This window comes from Apodemus sylvaticus, chromosome 17 (assembly GCF_947179515.1).
Source record: "Apodemus sylvaticus chromosome 17, mApoSyl1.1, whole genome shotgun sequence".
In the NCBI taxonomy this organism is placed as follows: Eukaryota; Metazoa; Chordata; class Mammalia; order Rodentia; family Muridae; genus Apodemus; species Apodemus sylvaticus.
The window spans coordinates 76562373-76585518 of record NC_067488.1 but is presented as its reverse complement, the minus strand read 5'-3'; the positions used below and the strand labels follow the sequence as shown (position 1 = coordinate 76585518).

Genomic DNA, 23146 nt, shown 5'->3' with positions numbered 1-23146 from the left:
TAGATAGATAGATAGATAGATAGATAGATAAATAAAGAAATATATCTTTTTAAAAATTATTTGTCATAGTTTGATTTAATTATGGTAAGTGGATGCTATCCAGGAAATTTCTCATTTCTTTTAGAATATCCAACTCAGTGGAAGACAGGTTTTTTTTTCAAGTCTAGGTTTTTATCATTCTCTCAATTTCTTTATTGTCTTTTATTTTTTCACCATGTTTATTTTAGATTTCAGTAATTTTGATATTCTCTATCTTCAATAAGGGATTGCCGGTCTTTTCTAATAAAATGTTCAAAGGATCAACTCCATGTTTCATTGTTTCCTTGTTTTCCTCTCTTTCTATTTTATTGATTTCATCCTCCCCCCAGTTGGATAATTTCTTTATGTGTACTCCATTTTATAATAGCTCATTCACTTATTTCTGTTCTAGACTTAAATTTGTGCTCTTAAATTGACAATATGTGTGAGTTCTCCTATTTTTTAATGTAGGCATTTGTGCAATGGAATTTCTTCTAAGCACCACTTTTATTTTTCTTTGTTTTAAATAGAATTGTGCATGTTGCATATTCATATTCATTGCATTCCTGAAAATCTCTTATTTCTTCCTCTATTTCTGCTTTAACCTATTTTTTCATTCAGTTGTGTGGTGTGCAGTTCCCATGAGTTTGTTCTCTCTTGTTTTGTTGATATGCAGCTGTAATTCTTGGTGGTTTGATGAGACACAGTGTTGTTTCAATTTCCTTGTATGTATAAAGACTTTCAATGTGTCTGAATATGTGGTCAGTTTATGAGTAAGTTTTGTGAGGTGGTGAACAGAAGGTATATTATCTTATATTTCAGTACAATGTTTTCAAAATATCAGTTGGATTCATGTCCTTGCTCTCAGTTAGCTGGAATATTTCTCTGTTTAGTTTTGGTCTGGAGAATGTGTCCCTTGGTAAGAGAGGGGTATTGAAATCAATAATTCTAAGTGCATGAGGTTTAATACACCATTTTGGCCTTAAAATGTTTCTTTTACATAGGTTGGTGACCATGTATTTAAGGCAAATATTAAAAAAAAATTATGATGCCATCCATAGTAATATTTATTCCTTTGAGGAATATGTAGTCTACTTGAATTATTTTGATTATACTTTGATCAAAATCTATTTTGCTAATTTTTAAAATGGCTACACCAGCCTGGTTCTTTGTCCATTTGATTAGAACACATATTTACTCACCTTTATCTTGAAGCAATGCCTATTGTTGCTGTTGAGCTTTAATTCGTGTATGCAATAGAAGGATAGGTTTGTGTTAATATCCATTCTGTTAGCCTGTGTCTTTTCATTGGTGCACTGAGATTATGGTTATTGGAATGGGTCATGAACAGGGATATTTAACTCCTGGAATGTTGTTGTTGTTGTTGTTGTTGTTGTTGTTGTTCTTCTTCTTCTTCTTCTTCTTCTTCTTCTTCTTCTTCTTCTTCTTCTTCTTCTTCTTCTTCTTCTTCTTCTTGATTCTGCAGGGTGTTCTGGTATTTGTGTGTGTGTGTGTGTGTGTGTGTGTGTGTGTGTGTGTGTGTGTGTGTGCTTTCCCTTCTTTTGTAGATAACACGAGACTTTTGACTACCTGTGTATCATTAACTTCTTTGGGTTAGATTCTTCTTCGATTACTTTGTGAAGGTTTGTATTTGTAGACAGATATTGTTCAAATTTAACTTTATCATACACTATCTTATTTTTCATTTGTGGTAATTTTCTACATATAATAATCTGGGCATGTGTACATTCTGCAACACGTGTGTGCAAGCCCTTTTGGCATTAACAGACTCCAATGAGAAGTCATCTGTGATTTCAACAGATCTTCCTTTATATGTTTTTTTGGCTTTTATACCATTGTATCATTTAGTATTTGTTCTTTGTATTGTATGTTTTGATTATTATTCAGGGAAGAGACTTCATTTTATGGTCCATTCTCTGTGGTATTTTGATGATTCTTGTACTTTGTTAGGTACCTCACTCTTTAGGTTAGGAAATTTTTATTGTATGATTTTGTTGTCAATACTTTCTGAGACTTTAATCTAGTGTTCTTCCTCTATTGCTAGTCTTCTAATGCTTTGATCTTACACAATGTCCTGGATTTTGTGGATATTATTTCAGGAAATATTAGATACAACATTTATTTCCTGATGAGTCCATCCCTTCTATTTTATTTTCAATGCTTGAGATTTGTCTTCCATCTCTGTATTCTCTCACTGAACCTTGCCTCTAGTTCCAGTGTGCACTTCTAAATTTTTATTTCCAGTATTCACTCTGTTTGTGTTTGCTTCATTTTTTGTATTTCTTGGTCTCTAATAGTTTGTTTCCTTCAACACTTGGTTTATGACTTCTTCATTTATAGAATTTATTGGTTTCATCCACTTTTTTGTTTCTGTTTTCCTGGGTGACTTTGAGGTATTTATTGATTCCCTCCAATTGTTTGTGTTTTCCTGGAATTCTGTAAGTGACTTAGCCATTTCCTCTTTAAGGACCTCCAGGAACTTCTTATAGTTGGCTTCGAAGCCTTTGTCTTATAATGCAGCAATGTTGGGATATTTAAGACCTTCTTTGGTAATATAAATGGACTCACAGTCATTAACCAGAGAGGGATCAATGTTAGTCCTTATTACATCATCTTTTGCCAACACCGTGGAATGGAATGGTGTTATCACTTCTCAAAATGAAAAGTTCCTTTTCATGTGGATGAACTTGATATTCTGTTTGTTTCCATAAAAAGAAATTTATTGTGGGGACTACCTAAGGAACCATGATAGAAACAGAATGAATACTACCTAATCCATTCTATCTTTATTTGTTTAGTAAGTCAGTAATTAATTTCAAATGCATCATTGCTGTAATCTCTTGCTTGAGATTATTCCTCTAAAATTCCAGATAATTAAGAATTCTTTCATGTTTTTTTTTTCAAGTCTCCTTTTGCAGATCCTCAGTTCTCCTCCAGAGCTGCAGCCCAGCAACTTTTTCACCACAGAGGGTGCTGAGACACTGTCACTCCAGGTGGTGATTATCTCAGTGCTCACACCTTGGATCCCCTTCCCTAGTAGTTATGACTTGTCCCCCAAGCCAAGTTCTGCTAGGCTGTCAGCAGGCCTGAGTTGTTTTTCGAAGGTGATTTGAAACCTCATATGTGTTTTTGTTCCTCTTAACATTCGCTGTGCTGAAAGGATTGGACTCTGCCAGGTGAACAGAGGTGGAATTCTTCAGGAGCTCTGGTTCTGGAAGTTGTGCTGCTAAAGGCTGACCAAAACACCTGGTGTCCAGGTTCATTGCAGGTGCAGAGATTTTTTTCCTGACAGCTCAGTCTCCTGACATTTCAAAAAGGAGACTTTATTCTGTCTACCATAGGTAAATGACACCCTCAGCCCTACAAGTGTGCCAAGACTTCCCACACTTTCCCCCTCTCATGCAATGTAATAAACTCCATGCAAACACAAATCTCCTTGCAGCTGCTTTCCTTTCTGATTGCCTAAGATTTCCCAGATGGCACAGACAAGTGCTCAACTGGTATTCTGTTTCATCTGGTCATTTCATCTAGCTGTAGTTTCCCTGTTGCCTTGGGGCCATGGCACAAGAGTACACTTGACAGACAGGGAAAACACAGGACGACCCCAGTGGACTCACTCATACACCCCGAGTTTTAGGAGAGTCTTGGAACCCTGGCAGGGCAGGTCCATAGTTAGTCCCCCTGCCGGCTTGTCTACACTTGTAGAGGCCACAGCTGGAGTAGGGACCAAGAAGCCAGTAGCTACAATGATCCTTAGATCCACAGCTCTGACTCTGAACTCCAGGTGCTGCCACTTCTTCACAGCAGGGGATGCTGTGGGGCTGCTCTTCCTCCATAAAGGAATGGCAATGGTCTGTGCACATCTTTGGAAGCTCAAATCTGTATTAACTGTGAATTTCCCACACAACCAAGTTCTTCTTGGCTGTTGGCTTTTGCGAGCTGAAATCATTTCCAACAGCGTCTGTGATTTTGTTTCTTGGTGCTTTCATTTTGTCAAGCAAATCCAATTATGCCCAGCAAGCTACAATAGGACTTGATTCGAACCCAGGGTGTGCTCCCAAATACTGACAGAACTGCCTGGTGCCAAGGGATGAGTCATTCTCTCAGTGAATCCAAGATGTATTACCTGAGTCTTCCCACCTCTGTTGAAAGTTCTAGGTGATGTGAATTACAGGAAATTTTGAATATTCAAAGGAAAACATGCTTGTCAGTATTTCTGTGCAGTGTTTATTGTTTCCCACATACACTTCCTGAGAAATGAACTTCAGAGAGTCAAATGTAAGAAATCATTCTTTAGCCTGGTACGTGGCTTAGCCTACTAAGGGATTCAACTGCTAGGAAGACCAACAATAGAAGTAAGGCTTGTAAGAGGTAAAGCTCTTCCAAGACTGGAAGCACATAAAAGATACACACTTTCTCAAGGCCAGGTAGCTGGGTTTTCTTTGTCAGGGCCAGCACATCCCTGACCTTCCAACTTAGCTTGTCCTGTTTCTGCAGATTAGTACCCTTGCGAAGCAGAAATTTCCAAAGGAAATTGCTGAAAATAGAAAGAATCTCATGTGCAGAAGTGGTGGCACAGGCCTCTAATCCCCATACTGGAGAGATAAAGCAAAGTAAATCTGAGTTCAAGGATAGTCTAGTCTACACAGAAGGAAGAAGGGGTAAAATGGAAGTTGCAGGTGGTCCCTAGATTAATTTGTAAAGGAAGCACTGGGTTGATCACTCCTCAACCATGTTGATTAAGCAGAGTGGTTTTCCAAAGTGCTCAAGTTTACTCTCAGTGTGCTGGTTGTTTTGTGTTCCAGCACACATGAAAACCAGTATGTCAATGTCTCCTCAGACTTGTTTAAAAGAAACCACCAGTTACTCCTGTAACCAAAGAATAGAATTTCCTCATCTGGGTCCAGTCTAGCCCCCATATTTTCCCTTGGGCCATTTCAATAGGAACAAAAATTTCCAGCTTTTTAACTTATTAAGAAAGATGTAAAGCAACAATCAAACAATAACCAGATGGCTGCAAAGACACAACTGCCTTGTGTGTGCCTTTGCTGTAATAGAGGAGCTGACAGAAGATCCACTAATTTCAACTCTTAGCAGGCATCAGGGCTCCTGGACCCCAAACAGAGTTCTGGGTGGCTTGTTCACTTCTTTGTCTTCTTTTGTCCAAAAGCCTTTTGAAGCCATGTCCAGCATCCTAGGTTCCTGGGACTGTCAGAAGCAGGGTGCTGGTCAGGGCAGTCTATACCATCATAGGTCTCAAGTTCTAGCCCTTTGTCCCTCAGCAAGCGTGGTGAGGGTTGGTCTATCTCCTCTATATCTTTGTCTTGGTTGTTGTTGTTTACATCTCCTGAAGCCACTCGTGTCTCCCTCTGACTCTCAATAGGGGAGACCTCTGTGCTCTTCTTCATGGCACAATTCAATCTTTGGTCATATCTCAAGTATTCCAAGCTCTCAAATACACAGAAGGAGTATAGATCCCAATCTGCACACCAGTCATCCTCAGAGCAGTGGCTTGACTCTCCACAGAAACAACATGGCTCAGACATGGAAGATCTTGTAGTCAGGGCTGGCAAATCACATCCACTTGGCAATCCATGCTCTTCGGAATCTGCTGTGTTTTTGACAAAACTGAGAAGGTACTCCCTCAGAAACTTCAGGTTATCCATGGAATGCTGAGGGCAAGTCCTTGCCCTTCCAATACAGAGAAATCTCCAGTTAGCTAATTATACCCTCCTGAACATTACACTGTGAAATATTGGGTGTTAAACCCACAATACTAGCATCTATTTGCATTGCCTGATAGAGGCAAAATTCTGCCCAGTCTGGCGATGCAATACTTAAGTCTCAGCACCTACAGGAAAGAAGCAAATTGGGGATTTATGTAGAAGCAGTTGAATCTCTGATCTCAAGGCCAAACTGGTAGGCAGACCTAGTTTCAAGACAGCTAGGGCTACACAGGAACACCTAGGCTAAAATATCCAAACAAGCAAACAAGAAAGGAGTGAAGCTTCTCAAATTAAGATCCTATACTCTGGATGCAATTGTCTAGAGTTAAAATTATAGTGGATTGATGAAACAGGCAATGGGGGAAGTGCTCATGGGTCAGTAAATCTACTTGGGGTGCCTGTTGTAAAGAGTAAAGATCACATAGAATGATCTCTCAGTCACCCTGTTTTTCCTGATTAGGGATTTATTAGAATGACGTACAGGATGCTGTCTGCCTTATTCCACAACAGCAGGATGGGAAGCAAAGTCCAAGAATCCAGAAGTTCTCAGTCCCTGAGGCTGGATGTCTCAGCAGATCTTCAGTAGAAGATGGAATCACAGACAAGTAAGCAATAATGCCAGGGAAGTCCTAAGTGTTGCTATCTAGGAGAGAGCAAGCAGGCAATGTGAAAACTTGCTTCGTCTGTGTTCTTATATAGGCCTCAAGATGAAGGTGTGGCCCAAATTAAAGGTGTGTGTTCCAGATTCAATCTATGGATTAAAGTTGAGTCTCTTCTGCAGGGTGTGGTGACTCAGACCTTTAATCCAAGCACTATGGAAGTGAATCAAGCAGGTGGATCTCTTAGTAGCCTGGTCTACAAAGTGAATTCCAACGATTTGAGAAGAAAAGTATAGTGCTAGGGAAATGTTAGTGATCTACAAAATAACAGATAGGAGCCGATCTGATGTAACTCATATTAGGGTTGTTATTTCATTATTTTATATTATTTGAATTAGCTTGGTCCCCTCCAAGGAACCACTGTCATGCAGGATGGTTGTGGTCATTGAGGGAAATGCAAGAGCCAGAGCCATTGAATGAGGCCTGGCAAGAAGGCTAAAGTCTCCTTTTTCAGATCCTCAGTTCTTCTACAGATCTGCAGCCCTTATACTTCTTCACCACAGGGGGTGCTGCGGCACTGGCACTCCAGGTGATGTGGACCTCAGTGGTCACAAGGTGGGCTCCCTTCTCTAGTAGCTATAGCTTGTCCCCCAAGCCAAGTTCTGCTAGGCTGTCAGCAGGCCTGAGTTGTTTTCCAAAGGTGATTTGCAACCTTATATGTGTTTTTGTTCCTCTGAACATTCGCTGTGCTGACAGGATTGGACTCTGCCAGGTGAACAGAGGTAGAATTCTGCAGGAGCTCAGGATCTGGAAGGTGTGCTGCTAAAGACTGACCAAAATGCCTGGCACCCGTATTCATGGAAGGAGATGCATTGCAGGTGCCATGGGTTCGGATTGTTTTCTGCCCCACTAAGCCTCCTGACTTTTCAGAAAGCAGACTTCATTCTATCTACCTTAGGTAAATAACCCACTCAGCAGTACAAGTATGCCAAGACTTGTGACACATTCCTCCATTCCTCATGGAATGCAATAAACTCAGTGCAAACACAAATCTCCTTGCAGCTGTTTTCCTTTCTGATCTTCTATGATTTTCCAGATGGCACAGGCAAGTGCTCAACTGGTATTCTGTCTCAGCTGGTCTTTTTATGTAGCTGTAGTTTCCCTGCTGCCTTGGGGCCATGTCCCAAGAGTACACTTGACAAGGAAAGCACAGGACAACCATGGTTGAATGACTCACTCACCCCGAGTTTTATGTGAGTCTTGCAATCCTGGTAAGGCAGGTCCATAGTTGGTTCCCCTGTCTGCATTTCCATACTTGTCGAGACCACAGCTAGACCAGGGACCAAGGAAGGATCCAGAAGCTCCAAACTTCCTAGTTCCACAACTCTGCTTCTGAGCTCCAGGCACTGACACTTCTTCCCAGCAGGAGTCACCATGGGCTGCTCTTCCCCCAGAGAGGAATGCCAATATTCAGTGCCCATGTTTGCATTCTCTGGGCTCTACTAACTTTAAATTTCCCACACAGCCAAGTTTTCCATGGGTGTTGGCTTGCGTGAGCTGAAATCATTTCCAACTGTGTCCTTGATTTTTTGGTGTTATTGTTTTAACAATCAAATCAGATTATTTCCAGTAAGCTGTACTGGGACTTGATTAGAACCCAGGATGTGCTCCTAAATACTGACAGAACATCCTGGTGCCCAGGGATGAGTTTTTCTCTCAGTGAATCCAAGATGTATTACCTGAGACTTCCCACCTCTGTTGAAAGTTCTAGGTGATGTGAATTACAGATACTATTGAATATTCAGAGGAAAACATGCTGGTCACTTTTTCTGTGCAGGGTCTATTTTTTTCCTACATACACTTCCTGAGAAATGAACATCAGAGAGTCAAATGTAAGAAATCATTCTTTAGCCTGGTACATGGCTTAGCCTACTGAGGGATTCAACTGCTATGAAGACCAACAATAGAAGTAAGGCTTGTAAGAGGTGAAGCTCTTCCAAGACTGGAAGCACTTAAAAGACACACTCTTGAGGCTAGGAAGCTGGGTTTTCTGTGTCAGGGCCAGGACTGCCCTGAGCTTCCAACTTAGCCAGTCCTGTTTCTGCAGGTAAGTTCCCTTGTGATGCAGAAATTTCCAAAGGAAATTGCTGAAAATAGAAAGACTCTCCTGTGCAGAAGTGGTGGCACAGGCCTCTAATCCCCATACTAGAGAGTCAAGACAAAGTAAATCTGAGTCCAGGGCTAGTCCAGTCTACACGGAAGGAAGAAGTGGTAAAATGGAAGTTGTAGGTGGCCCCATAGATTAATTTGTAAAGGAAGCATTTGGGTAGGTCACTCCTCAACCATGTTGATTAAGCCGAGAGGTTTCCCAAAGTGCTCAAGGTTGTTCACCATTTGCTGGTTCTTTTATGTCCCAGCACACATGAAAACCAGGATGTCAAAGTCTCCTAAGGACTTCTTTAAAACAAACCACCAGTTACTCCTGTAACCAAAGGTAGGAAAGAATAGAACATCCTCATCTGGGTCCATTCTGGCCCTCATATTTTCCCTTGGGCAACTACAATAAGAACACAAAGATTTAAAGAAACAAGTAAACAAACACCACAAGGCTGTAAAGAAACAACATCCTTCTGTGTACATTTGCTTTAATACAAGAGCTGACAGAAGATCCCCTAACTGCAGGTCTTAGCAGTCATGAGGGCTCCTGGACTCCAAACAGATTTCTGGGTGACTTGTTTACTTCTTCTTCTTTTGGCCAAAAGCTTTTGAAGCCATGCCCAGAATCCTAGATTCCTGGGACTGTCAGAAGCCAGATCCTTGTCAGAGCAGTCTCCACCATCACAGTTCTCAAGTTCCAGCCCCTTCTCCCTCGGCAAGCTTGGTAAAAGTTGGTCTACCTCCTCTATACCGTTGTCTTGGTTGTTGTCCACATCTACGTGGCTCCCTCTGACTCAGAATCTGGAGACCTCTGTGCTCTTCTTCATGGCACAATTCAATCTTTGGTAGTATCTCAGGTAGTCCAAGCTCTCAAATACACAAAAGGTGTATAGATCCCAGTCTGTAAACCAGCAATCCTCAGAGCAGAGGCTTGACTCTCCACAGAAACAACGTGACTCAGCTGAGAGCATCCCCTCATGTATTTGTCAGGCTATGACAGAGTCTCTCAGTAAACAGCTGTATTATGCTCCTTCTATGTTTGGTGACAGTATATGGGATGGATCCCCAGTTGGGGCAGTCTCTGGATGGCCTTTCTCTCAGTCTCTGCTCCACAGTTTGTGTCTGAATCTCCTCCATGTCTATTTTGATTCCCATTCTAAGAAAGCCTTTCAGGAGCTTTGCAATTTTATGTGGTCCCATTTTTAAATTCTTGACCTAACAGCATTAGCTATTAGTGTTCTGTTCAGGAAATTTCCTGTATATTTTCGATTTGGAGTTTGAAACATTTTGAATTTGCATAGACAGTTTTGTCAATCTCTTCTAAGTTATCTTCTATGTCTGGAATTCTCCCTTTTATCTCTTATATTTTGTTGGTGATGCTTACATCTGCAATTCCTGACTGCTTTCCTAGGTTTTCCATTTCCATGTTTGCATCCATTTGTGTTTGCTTTATTGTTTTCACTTTCACTATTTGGGTTTGGACAGCTTCATTCATTTCCTTCACCTGTTTTATTGTGTTTTGGTTCTGTTTCCATGCATTTCTTTAAGGGATTTATTTGTTTCTTGTTTAAGTGTTTCTATGTGTGTACATTTGTTTTCCTGTATTTCTTTCAGTGAGATATTTATATCCTCCATAAAGGACTCTATTATCTTCAAGAGATAGGACTGTTGGGTTAGTTGCCCAATTGCCTTTATGCAGAGGAACTCCTGGGTTGTCTTCAGGCTATGGTGTCTTCAGAGGAACGGCCTAGTTGACAGTCTTCACCAGCAGAAATTGCAAACTGGAAATCTGTGAGGAATAGGGAAAACATTTCTCTAAATGAAGTTCAGAGAACTGAGAGTTTAGTCAATCCCCTTTGCTGAGGAAAGTATGGAAGTTTCTCTTCCCATAATAAACATGATGTTGAAAACCCATGACAGGAAGGACCTGCCCCAAGATGACATCTGTATATAAGCTAATGTTACAGAACATTTGTCAGAGAGGCCCAGGAGAACACCTCAGAACATTACAAGGCCTCACTATGATAGCCATGCTCACAGTGCTGCTGTACCTTGGTGAGATATGAACAGGGGGATTGGACACATACGTCTGTAATAGAACCTACTCAACAGCCAGGTTTAATTTCACATTGACAACCTAGGTGATCCCATCTGCCTCTCAATGTGAAAAGGTCTGAGAGAAAATTTTATTTCAGGTCTTGTTGTGGAACCCAGGACTGCAGTACAGGCAGGTGAGTGTCTCCAGCCATCCCCGGATTTGATTCTTCACTATGATGAGAAAAATCTCTATTTTAATGTCTAGAGGGTCCAATATTCACAATGGTAGTGGGGGAAAAGCATTCATGTGATAATGTCTTCTTCCATGGGAGTTTTGTGTTCTAAGATATGATGTTCTGGGAAGGAAGGAAGATGTTCTGGGACTCAGCCTTTGATTTCTTCACAGAACACCTCCCAAAGCCAATTATCTGGGCTGAGCCATGCTCTGTGTTTGCCTTAAATACACCTGTGATTATCTGGTGTCAGGGTTCCTATGAGGCCCAGGAGTATTGTCTGTAAAAAGGGAGAAGTGTAGATCCTTGGGACACTCAATTCCCTCTGGAAACCAGGAATAAGGCCAAGTTCAATATTCAATACATGACAATCGCCTATGCAGGCATCTATAAGAGTTATTATAAGAGTGATGCTGGATTTTCAGAGCACAGTGATGCCATGGAGTTGGTTGTGACAGCTGAGTGGACATTCATGGAACCCAGCACGGGCTTTTTCCTAAGATGAATATCTGTTATCCAGGAGCTCTTCTCTCAGAGTCCAATCCTGGAGGACAATGTGTGTAACTCATGATCATTTCACATTCTTCTTCTTGTATCCCAGGAGCATATGGAAATCCAAGCCTGTCAGTCTTACCCAGCCCTAATGTGACCTTTGGAGTTTTCATAGCCTTTACGTGTAGCTCACACATAGGATTTGGCAGATACATTCTGATCCAGGAAGGAAAGCGCCACCTGTTATGGATCCTGGACTCACAGTATCAGGACAATCATTCATTCCAGGCTACGTTTGTTGTGGACACTGTTACTCCCAAACACAATGGAACGTTCAGATGTTACGACTTTTTAAAGAATAAACCTCAGGTGTGGTCAAACTCAAGTGACCCCCTTGACCTCATGGTCTCAGGTAATGTTCTCACATTGTTCTCTTTCCTAAGATGATCTCTTGCTTAGAATAGGAGGGAGGATGTCATCATTAAAAAAATCTTTTTGATACCAAAATCATTTACCCCTCATTATAAGTTTATTACTCAGCATCCCCTGAAGTAAGTTCCTCCAACATTCACTATAGATTAGAAGAGGTGTTTGAGGGAAACGTACAATTCACCAAGTAATTAGACGTTGTCACTATACTATTTAGATTTCCACTGTTTTCTTAACTCGCCATGATGTAAAACAATACATGGAGAAAAGAGTTTATTCCATTTGATAGCTTATAGTCCATCATGGAAAGAATTAGGGGGATATACTCAAAGTAGTAACTGAAGCATAAGCCATGATTTAGTACTGTTACAGGTTTCTTCCCAATACCTACAAAATTGCTTTAACCTCAAGATCCAATTATCAAGGGTCAAAATCACCCGTGGATGTCTGGCCTTCCCACATCAATTGTCAATAAATCAGAAATCTTTCCACATTTTTCCTACAAGTCAATATGATACACATTTTTTGAAGTTTCATTGATGACTCTAGGTCATATAAAGTTAGAAAAAAATCTAAACAGAACATGCCTTCAGTGCTATAATTGGGCCTTCATGCTCAATTGTCTTTACTTCCTAAAATACTGTGTCTAATCTCATGGTAATTGCTACTCAACAGAGGCATTTGGTATTCATAATGCACACATCAAGTAATTGTCAGTCCCTGAGAGTTTCTATCCTCTCCAGCATTAAATGATATGCTTTTTGGAGTATTGACTGTGAGAGCTGTGATCTTTACAAGGGTCCAAGAACCCATAGGCACAAAATGTGTATACAACAGCATTATATCTGATTGAACTTATGGTGCAAAATGAGGACCAACAGAGCAAGGCAGGGCATAGTCAAGAGCTGGGAGCTCAAACATTCACTTCTCCTTCCATTTTAGCAGATGCCTTTAGCACACTGAAGATGGTAAGTGATGACGCTCCTGGAGGGGATACACATTGTGTTGAGATATGTTGGTGAAGCTTTAAGGGACGTTCAGAAATTAGGGCAACTTGACTTGCTCTCCACGTAGATGACTGGTACCTTACATAGCTTATGGTCCAATATCTTTCTCTACTTGTATTTCAGACCCTCCTTTACTCTACCTTTTATCTCCTGCTTTCATGAAAACACTGAATAATTTTTTTCTAGGCTCCATCTCCATGAACAAATTTTAATGAGTATTTAAGAGATAGCACAATGTTATTTTGAGATTCTGACTGAGGAAAAACCTCTTTGCTTACCTTTTATCTTATTTCTGCAAATTAAAATAACAGATTGTCCCATACTTTGACATAATTTAATGAAATTCTTTGATTCTTTGTGTACTCAGACAATAAGAACATTCAGAAAGCATGGACAATTAAGAAGCAGGTGAGAAAGAAATTTCCAAATTAAGAGATAGGCACAAAGAGTCTAGTTCTTTCAGGGAGAGGGAGCCTCTATGCCCAACAATTTAGTGCTAGAAAATTTTGGCTTTACTTTAATTCTCTGACTTCTTTATACAGAAACCCCACCCTCACACCACCAAGGTCGCACAGTTGAAAATCTCATCAGAATGCTTTTAGCTGCCTTGGTTCTTGTGACTATAGTGATGCTGCTGTTAGAGGCTTGGACCCTCTAGAAAGTGGAACAAGATTCAACCAGGAGATAAACAAGAAAGACTACTAGGCTCCACACCTGAACAGACCACTGAAACGTGTCGAGCAATCCCATACATGTGTGTAAAACCTGGGTATTCCTTAAGGTTTTATACTCAGAGAAGGTCAATGTAATAAGCATATTCTGAGTGTGGGGAATTCTGGGGATTACATTCAGGAGGATTTGTCTTTTTCCTCTCTGCTCCTTTCCCCACATTTCACTGTGAATATTTTCTCACTTCTTCTCTGTTGAACACCAGGTGTTATGCATGCTCTGAAACTTTCAGTCACCTTCAAATAACATTTCCTCTAAATTTCCTGAGTCAATATTTTTCATCATGAGCCTTTACCTTTGTCACTGAGAAAGAGAACATAGTTGAAACAGAACACATATTGGGAAAATTGTGATTGCAGATTGAACAAGTTTTTTGAAGTTGATGCCCTTGAAATTTCTGAAATGTTCTTTAGCTTCAATGTGCATTATTAGAACTATCTGATGAGTGCTTTTCAAAATAACATATTTGCCTACAAATCAATGACTGTATTCAGAACTAAAGAGCTTACATACAATTGCTTTGATATTTAATGTTACCACAACTTTGAAATATATAATTTTATAATCTTTGTATTAAAAAAAAAACCTTGTACATGAGAACAAGGCATACTGACAAAAACCATACCCACAGTTTGTACAACTCCTCAAACTTCAGAGAAGTTAGGACAATTATTCTGAAGCTGTGCACTTTTCACATCATTTTGCACTAGCACTCATGAAACATCATTTTATTAAACAAAGTATCCACTCCATATTTGCTAATCATTATGTGCATTACTTCAAATGATCTCATAATTCCAAGTTAAAGTCATATGTGCGTGGTTCTATGTTATGGACAGTCCCAGCCAGAACTAAATCCAAGGGAGAATTCTGGATATCAGGAGAGGAAACAGGTCCAGTGGATAACAAACAGAAACAACCACACACAGAAGCAGCTGGAATCTGATTTTTTTTTTTTTTTTTTTTTTTGGTATCTCGTAGTCCAGTCCAGTTAACATCTCAAAATAAGCATCACATTCATCTGTTAAAGCTTCAGTTTTCTCAGGCAGTACAGGGTGTTTACACATAGTCCATCCATAATCCAGTTGGACAATTGACACATGCTTTTTAACTGCTTCATCTTGGCCCCACTGTCATGCTAGCCTGAGACCTGGTGAAGGGCGGGTCCCTGGCCTAGCTTCCCAGTGTTGATTGTGGCATTGTAGAGCTTGGGAAGCTGCCTGGCTTGTGCTGTGTTCCAAGAGCACCTCTGCCTAGTTGGCCCACTGCATTCTTCACTGTGCCATGCCAGGTGCCAACACAAGCCACCTGCGATCAGCTCTGGTAACCGCCTCTGGCCCCCAGCTCAGTAAACTAAGCAGCTGCAGCCCTTAGGCCCAGCCCGGTGAACTAACTAACTACCCAGTGTCTCTCTGAGTAAAAAGTATCTACAGTCTCCTGAATCACACCTGGATAAGCTAAAAAATGTTGTTTTGCTCAAGGACTCCCTGGGTGGGGTCTGTAAAGTTCCTCACAGGCTTCCATTGCTATCCAGGTAAGCCAGGGTAGAGATAGCCTGTCTGCATAACAAGCCAGGTCAAGAGTTAAAGGCAGAACAGGCTTAACTGGTCTGCTGTGGATGTCCCTGAGATATCCAATTCAGTTACAAAACAGAAAGCCAGGCTTCTGGGGTGGGGACAGTAGATTCAAGCTATGTACCAACTCAAATGTAAATTCTTTCTATCTTGTCCAACACCCACTTGTATGGCAAGGACATTCTATAAGGTTCTTCATATGTAAATATCCTTAGTCTGGGCTCAGTGTTTCAAATCTGTCTGCCCTGCAAGGATTTCTAAAAACAAAAAGGAATCTGCGACTTTAGAGTTCCTGGAGAATTCTACAGCCTGGTAAAAAATGCTTTTTCTAACATATATTTGGAGTCATACTACAATATATCATATATATATATATATATATATATATATATATCCAAAATGTAATTACATGAACGATTGGAACAAAGTTGCAAGATGTGTTCTTTTACATTTTAATATGCTCGATATTACTTAGTTCTGGACACTAGGAAGGAGAGTTTCAGATGTATATTAAATTGCCAACTGAGATTTTTAGCTTCTGTGCTTACAGGGTGTTCCACAAATTTCCCAGGAGACATTTCTCACCTCTGTCTGTAAAAATTTGTTTTACAGATATCACTGGGTCACTCTGGCAGTTTTGAAGTGATACATACTTGTAATTTGAAATCTCACTCTTCACTGATGTTTACTCCAAAAGTATTTTTTTAATGCCCCCTTAGTATACCTGGGTATAATCATTAATTCTGAATATTAACTTTCCCCCTAATTAGGGAAGCAAGGTTTCTTTTTAAAGACAATTTATTAATTCCTTGAAAATCTCATGCAATATATTTTGAGCATATTTCTATCCTCTCCATAGCTTCTCTCCAATAGTCCCTTATATGCATACATTTTAAGAGCTTCTGGGAAGATAAAATAATTTGTGTAAAATTAAACCTTTATTCCTTGTTAGCAGATGTTGAGTGACATATCTCTTTGACAACTTATTTATTTTAACAAAAAATATGCTCAAATTATTTACTGTACTTGTCTGAAAAGGAGCACAGCGTGTCTTCCTCATTTCCACAGGGCATTTCTGACTTAATCTATTAATATGTTACTTCCAACTTCTTCAAGTGTGATCTCATTACAAAGGTGTTGTTCTATATCCGTATGTTCCTGTGGGAATTTATGAGTATTGGCCATATGACAATAAAAGTAGTGCTTCTACCTTGATCTTCATATTTATTGTTCTCTAAATTCATGTTGTTCTCATGAAGGGCATTGCCGTATTCTTAAAGAGTTAATATTTGTTAACAGTTATGTGGTATACTCCTATTTATACAACACTTGATACTCTCAAATTATTCATTATGTATTATTAAGTTCTAATTTGAGATATGACCAAAAGCACTCTTGGTCAATGTTTTCATTCCTAACATGTTATAGGGTCAACAAAGCAGCAGAGCAGGGTTTCAAGAGGGAAATTATCAAACCAACATTACATAAGTAGTCAATAACCAGTGAGATATCACTATGAAGTGCATAAAGAAATATTATTGTGGATTTTTGATTTTTGTACCATTATTTCACATAATGATTTAATGGATTTACTAATTGAAAGAATCATATTTTCTTACAGTATATTCCTTCCCTTATAATTAGATACAATGTGAGAGGCTTACAGGAGAAAACTGGAAGCTTTCTTAACTGTTAATTAAACATGTTTATAAGGAGCTTGTGAGGAGGAATGCACCGAGTGTTCTCAATTAGCTAATGATAACAAGGAGCTCGTGTTTTGTGCTTTAAACAGCTGGTGGAATTTAGAGTTATGGTATATTATATATCATTTTCTCATTGCAGATCTTATCCAAGTATCTACTTTATGAATCCAAGTATCTGATTTATATTCATTATTCAGAGAGACACAGATTGTAGAAACACTAGTGTCTGAAATCTAGACCAAATATTCACCTGTAATATAATAGCTCTGTAAATATCACCTTGAGACATAAAATTCAACATTAATCATAACTAATTTCTTTCTTCAGTTAAAATATAAATAACCTATTAAAGATCATTTACAAAAGAAGCAACGAAAGCAATAGCATGTAATGTCAGTTCTTCTTCCAGCTTTCTCATACAGGCTGGGCAAAGCAGGACACAAATAATTATTCTATGTAAGCCAACAACACCAAGAAGCACAATATGTCCGTGTTACATTTTGATGGCTGAAAATAGCCAATGTTACTTTTTATTATTTCTTTCATTTATATATATTTTTTCACTTTACATCCAGGGTGCTCTCACCCCTGACCACTTTTCTCCCAGTCTCAACTTCCAAAATCACTCCACTCAATACATCCTCCCCTTAACCTCACAGGAAAGACCCCCTTAGCTACAACGAAGCCTTGGGGCATCAAGTCTAGGCAAGGCAAATCATGTCCTTTCCCAAAGAAACACAACACATCAATCCAGGTAGAGATAAGTGTTCTGACAAAAGAATCAGAAACATCCCCACATGATTTTTAAAGGATCCAAATGAGTTAATTTTATATCCAGCCACTTTCCTGAATTTGTTTATGAGCTGTAGAAGTTCTCTGTTTGGATTGTGGAGGTTTCTTACATATACAATCATATCATTTGCAAATAGTGACACCTTTACTTTTTCTTTGCCATTTGTATCTCCCTAATCTCCTTTTGTTGTCTTATTGTTTCAGCTAGAAATTCAAATACTCTATTGAATACATATGGGGAGAGTGAGCATCCTTGTCTTTACCCTGAATTTAGTAGGATTTCTTCAAATATCTCTCCATTTAATTTGAGATTGTATGTTGGCTTACTGTGTATTGATTTTATTATCTTCAGGTACCTGATCCCAATACTTTTCAAAAGAAGGGGTTTTGTATATTGTCAAGTTGTGGCTGCAGTGAGAGAAGATGCCGCTAATCCATGAGAGACTTGAGGTCTCAGGATGTGTAGAGGACTATTTTGTGGTGCGGGTGAGGACTGGGGACATCCTCTTGGAGAAGGGGTAAAGCCATGGAATTTGGAGTAGTCAGGCAGCAGACCAGTAAGGGGATTAAGTCTGGACTGTATAAAAGGATTAAAGAATAAAAATAAATAATTTTTAAAAAGAATTCAAATGAAGACCATGCTGCATATCTGACACACATGGGTAGCAGACCTGCGTCCAACCTCTGCATGATCATTGGTTGTTGGCTCAGTCTCTATGAACCCATGGAACAAGGTTTGTTGATTCTGTAGGTATTTTTTTGGTATCCTTGACACATTTTATATCACTTAATTCTCTCCCTGATTCTTCCAAAACACTCTCTAAGCAACACCTGAGGTTTGTTTTTGAGTCTCTGCATCTGTTTACACCAGCTACTGGATCTCTCTAAGGAGACAGTTATGTTAGTCTCCTTTGTGGAAGTATAAGATCGCCATTAATAGTGACAATCCCAGTGTCGGTTCCTTCACTGTGATGAGAAAAGACTCTAATTTACTCTGTAGTGAGCCAATTTGTCACAGTGGTGATGGGGGAAAGCGTTAATGTTCTAATATCTTGTTCAAGGGGAGGTTGCTGTGCTAAGATCTGGTGTCTGAAGGAAGAGGTTCTGGGGATCAGCCTTTGATTTCTTCACAGGACACCTCCCAAAGCCCATTATCTGGGCTGAGCCAGGCTCTGTGATTGCCCAACATGCACCTGTGATTATCTGGTGTCAGGGTTTCTGGGAGGCTAAGGAATATCATCTGTATAAGGAGCGAAGGGTAGATCCTTGGGACACTCAATTACCTCTGAAAACAATGAATAAGGCCAAGTTCAACATTGAACACATGACAACTACCTATGCAGACATCTATAAGTGTTACTATAAGAGTGCTGCTGGATTTTCAGAGCACAGTGATGCCATGGAGCTGGTGATGACAGGTGAGAGGACACTCAGGGATCCTAGCATGGGCTCTTTCCTAAGAAGGGGGTCTATTCTCCAGGAGCTCTTCACTCAGAGTCCAATCCTGGGGGACAATGTGGCTAACTCATGTTCATTTTACATCCTGCCCCTTGTATCCTAGGAGCACATGAAAACCCCAGCCTGTCAGTCTGGCCCAGCACTAATGTGACTTCTGGAGTTTCCATAGCTTTTACCTGTAGCTCATACATGGGATTTGACAGATTCATTCTGATCCAGGAAGGAAAACACCACCTCTCATGGAACCTGGATGCACAGCATCAGGCCAATCAGCCATCCTAGGCTACTTTTGTTCTGGATGCTGTTAGTCCCAGCCACAATGGAACATTCAGATGCTATGGCTTTTTTTAGGAATGCACCACAGGTGTGGTCAAAATCAAGCGACCCCCTTGACCTCATGGTCTCAGGTAAGCACCTCCCTCACATAATCACTTAGTGTTTTGGGCTACTTGTGTCCTTTTCCTAAGATGATATCTGCCCTAGAATAAGAGGGAGGAAGCTGTCAGGTTAAAAACACTGTTCAGTTTAAAAGTCATTCACCCTTCAATATTGAAGTTGTAGTCAGAATCCCCTGATACAAAAGTCTTCCTCCTTGTCTCATTGTAATTTAGCAGAGGCAGTTGACCAGCTCACACAATTGACAAAATGAACCATCTTCAGTGGAAGACAGATACCGTACATTTCCTTTTTTTATTTCTTAAAATCATGTGCCTAGACTCATAGTAATGGATGTACACCAGAGGCTTTTCGTACCTGCTTTGCACAGATTCTTTGAGGCAGTTATGAGTCCCTCAGGGTCTCCATACACCCATATAGCCAATGATAAGGATTTGTATCGGATTGAAGGGCCGAACTGTGATCTTCACAGAGATCCAATAACCCAGAGCCAAAAAAACATCTTGTCTACAACAGGGGGATATCCTTTTGTAATTAGTGTCCAGATTGAGATAGAAAGAAACAGGGCATAGTAAAATGTTGTGAACTCTAATGTTCATCTCTCCTTCAACCTCTGGCAGAAACCAAGGACCCGTCCCCTACGCCCACTGAAGATGGTAAGTGAGACCCGCCTGGCAGTGAGTATAACAAGAATTAAGATCACTATGAATTGGTGAATCCACCTCTGAATTTGAGAAAGTGAGAGATCTGGACTTATTTACAAATGAGATGATATGTTCTTTACACAGTTCAGGAACAATATCTCTGTCTACCTAAATTTCAGAACCTGCTTTAAAAGAAGTTCTGAGCACTTGGGTTCCTGAAATTTCTGATAAAGTTTCTTCCTCAGCTCCAGCTCCTTAGACAAATTTTACTAAATAATAATGGAAGATAAAAATGTTGCTTAGATATTCAGCAATGGGGAAAAAACCACATTCTCTGAGTCCTTTACATAATTTCTGCTCCTGTACAGGAACGTCTGGGCTCACACCTTCAGTTACTCCCTGTGCTTCCCGTGGGTGTGACATCCCAGGTGAGGAAGGAGTCCCTTCCATGGAATCCCAGCACTGAAATGATCACCGCCCGCTTTGCCACAAGGAAGGTGACATGGGACACTGACTGGACTCAGAGCCGAGGCTAGACCATCACCTGCTTTCATGCTCAAAGTGTCGTGAGAAGGATAGAAATCAAACACTGAGTTTGACTTATTTTTATGTATTATTATTATCATCATTATTATCATTATTATTTTAATTTTTTACATATTTTTATGCTTCTGACATTCATTCTAAATGACTTGGGCATATTGAACTTGTCTCCGTGAGCCTTAATATTTTCACCTACAGCTGACTGGGGAAAACATACAATTCTAGGTTGAATGATTGTGATATTGGGGGTCACGCATTGGCTGGGCACATCATAGGTGCGCGGGTAAGGAATATCCTTCCTCATGCCTGAGTCACTTCCGCTAAGGACTGGAAACACGCTGGAAGGTTTTAACTGGAGTCCTGGCATTGTTCCTCTTCCTGCTTTTCTTCCTCCTGCTCTGTCTCATCCTCATCCGACACCGGCTTGGTACAAAAAGAAGACTGAGGACGCGGCTGGGGCCGAGGGAAATGGAATCAGGGTGAGAATAAAAAGTGGTGAACATGAGGTGGAAGCTTCCAGACTCTCCCACATTCTGGGGTAGCCTTGGAAATGTGTAGTGTAATTAAAATCCTAAAGGAACTCTCTGACTGAATGAGATGCCGGATGGAGTCGGGAGTAGCATCACTACTGGTCATTCCCCTGCCTCATATGCTTCACTCCTGGTCATTCCCCTGCCTCACATGCTTCACACCTGGTCATCCCCCTTCCTCACATGTTTCAGTCCTGGTCATCTCCCTGCCTAGCACACTTCAGTCCTTTTCGTCCCCTTCATTCAGCTTATTGTCTCTTGCTGCAGACCCCACCATAGGAGGACACACATGGGATCGTGTACACCCACGTGAAATCCTCCAGGCTTCGGACAGCAGGGATCCATTCTTTCCAAAGTTTTCCCTCAGGTTCATCCCAAGACACACCCACAGCCGGGCCACGCCCCATAAGTCACTAACACTAGACACACACCTTCTTCTAGCCCCATCCCACTCCAGGATATGACATCCAAGACATGCCCACCCCCAAGCCACATCCCTACCCGAGACACACCCACACCAGAAACATGCTCACAACTGAGCCACACCCCATGAGTTACTAACACTAAACACACATCTTCTTCCAACCCCATCCCACTCCAGGACACAAGATCCAAAGAGACCGAGGATGTGACCTATGCCCAGCTGTGCAGCCAGACACAGGAAGAGAACCACAGCTGAGACCAGCAGGCAGCCGTCCCGGGAAGAAGGCCCACACCCCACATCTCACGAATGAGAATGAGGGATTTTCTGAGAAGACATTTGTTCTCAGTGGACTTGGTTTGACAGATGGGAGCCATCATGACTCCCTCAGGTGTCATCAGAAGCTTCTCAGAATTGTGGGAATGTGCTTCTTACCCTTTCAGAGGCAACAAAAGTCCTCATGTCTTTTAAATAAAGCCAAACCCTTCTCAATAAATGCCACACCAGCTCCAGTGGAGTCTGTGTGACATGGCAGAAGTCATGTTGTCAAGCCAGAGATGTGTGTGTTCCTCAGAACTTAGCCCGAGGAGGTCCCTGGCATCCTGCTTCTTCAAGCTGTTCTAGAGCATTGGACAAATTCTGTGGATTTGTGTGCTGTGCCTTGTCTTTCTGTGTTTAGAGTTAAGTGGGAGGGAAATAAGACATTTGGAAATGTAATGAATCAGGTACAACAGGAAGAGTTGTTTGTGAAAAATCCAGACATGGTGGATGGTGAAAGGTTAAAAGTTCAACATCAGGTATGGAAAGGCCAGGATGGTGTGTCAGAAGTTAAGGAAGATAGTCTGAGAATTCCAACAACTATAATGTACAGTAGGAAGCTTTACTTACTCAGAGGAAGCATTACTTTCTCCAGTAAATAGGGAAACTCCACAGAGGCTCAGGACAACAGCCCCTCCAATGCCACATACAGGAGTTCACACAGTGTTCCTAACTGTCCTGACTGCCCATAAATATTAATGAAATTTACAAGCTAAAGCAAATTTGCTCAGACTGCAGCTTGGCAGAATTCTAAAAATAGAGCAGCCTCAAATCTGGCATGATTAACCACTGTCTGGGTGAGGAAAGTCTCCTCTCCTCCCAAAACACTTCCTGTTGTTTCCTTTTTAGTTTCAAGTTAACTTGTAAACATGTAACCTGGCATGAAGTCGAAAAGTATTTCCAAAATTATGTGTCTATATCTGAGATGTTTGCAGAAGTAAAACTGCAGCAGATTCAAGCTGCTTTTTGGTGTGTTGTGTCTGTCTGTCACGCCTTACCTACCTGAGTACCAGGACCCTGCTTCTCCCACAGGACAAGACCTGACTGGGTCTGTCCATGGCAAGAGAGCATGTCTGTCCAAGCCTGAGAAATTAGAAGGACAGTTAATGAGGCCCATTTGCCATGGAAGTTCTCAGAGTCTATTCAGGAAGTACATCTTGCTCACAACTGACGACTTACAAGGAGGGAGACAGGGGAATAACTGGAATGGCCTTGCTAGAAATAGAATGAGACGGTTTCTGCCTTTGGGACAGCACCAACAAGCATGGACCTCCAGGAGTGTTGATAGTTGATGTGGGTGTAAATCAGCTTCATATAAT

At 40.7% G+C, this 23146-nt stretch overlaps 1 protein-coding gene and 1 pseudogene across 1 annotated transcript; one reads left to right on the top strand and one right to left on the bottom strand.

The window, feature by feature from the left end:
- Positions 1-5198: 5198 nt before the first annotated feature.
- Positions 5199-7845, bottom strand: LOC127667415 (uncharacterized; the record flags this gene model as incomplete). Its single annotated transcript, XM_052160390.1, has 3 exons — positions 7606-7845; positions 5817-5890; positions 5199-5667 (listed from the first exon to the last, which is right to left on the bottom strand). Coding segments are annotated over exons 1-3 (783 nt in total), but the record flags the coding sequence as incomplete, so codon positions are not given.
- Positions 7846-10458: 2613 nt separating this feature from the next.
- Positions 10459-22059, top strand: LOC127667414 (leukocyte immunoglobulin-like receptor subfamily B member 4A; annotated as a pseudogene).
- The last annotated feature ends 1087 nt before the right edge of the window (positions 22060-23146 follow it).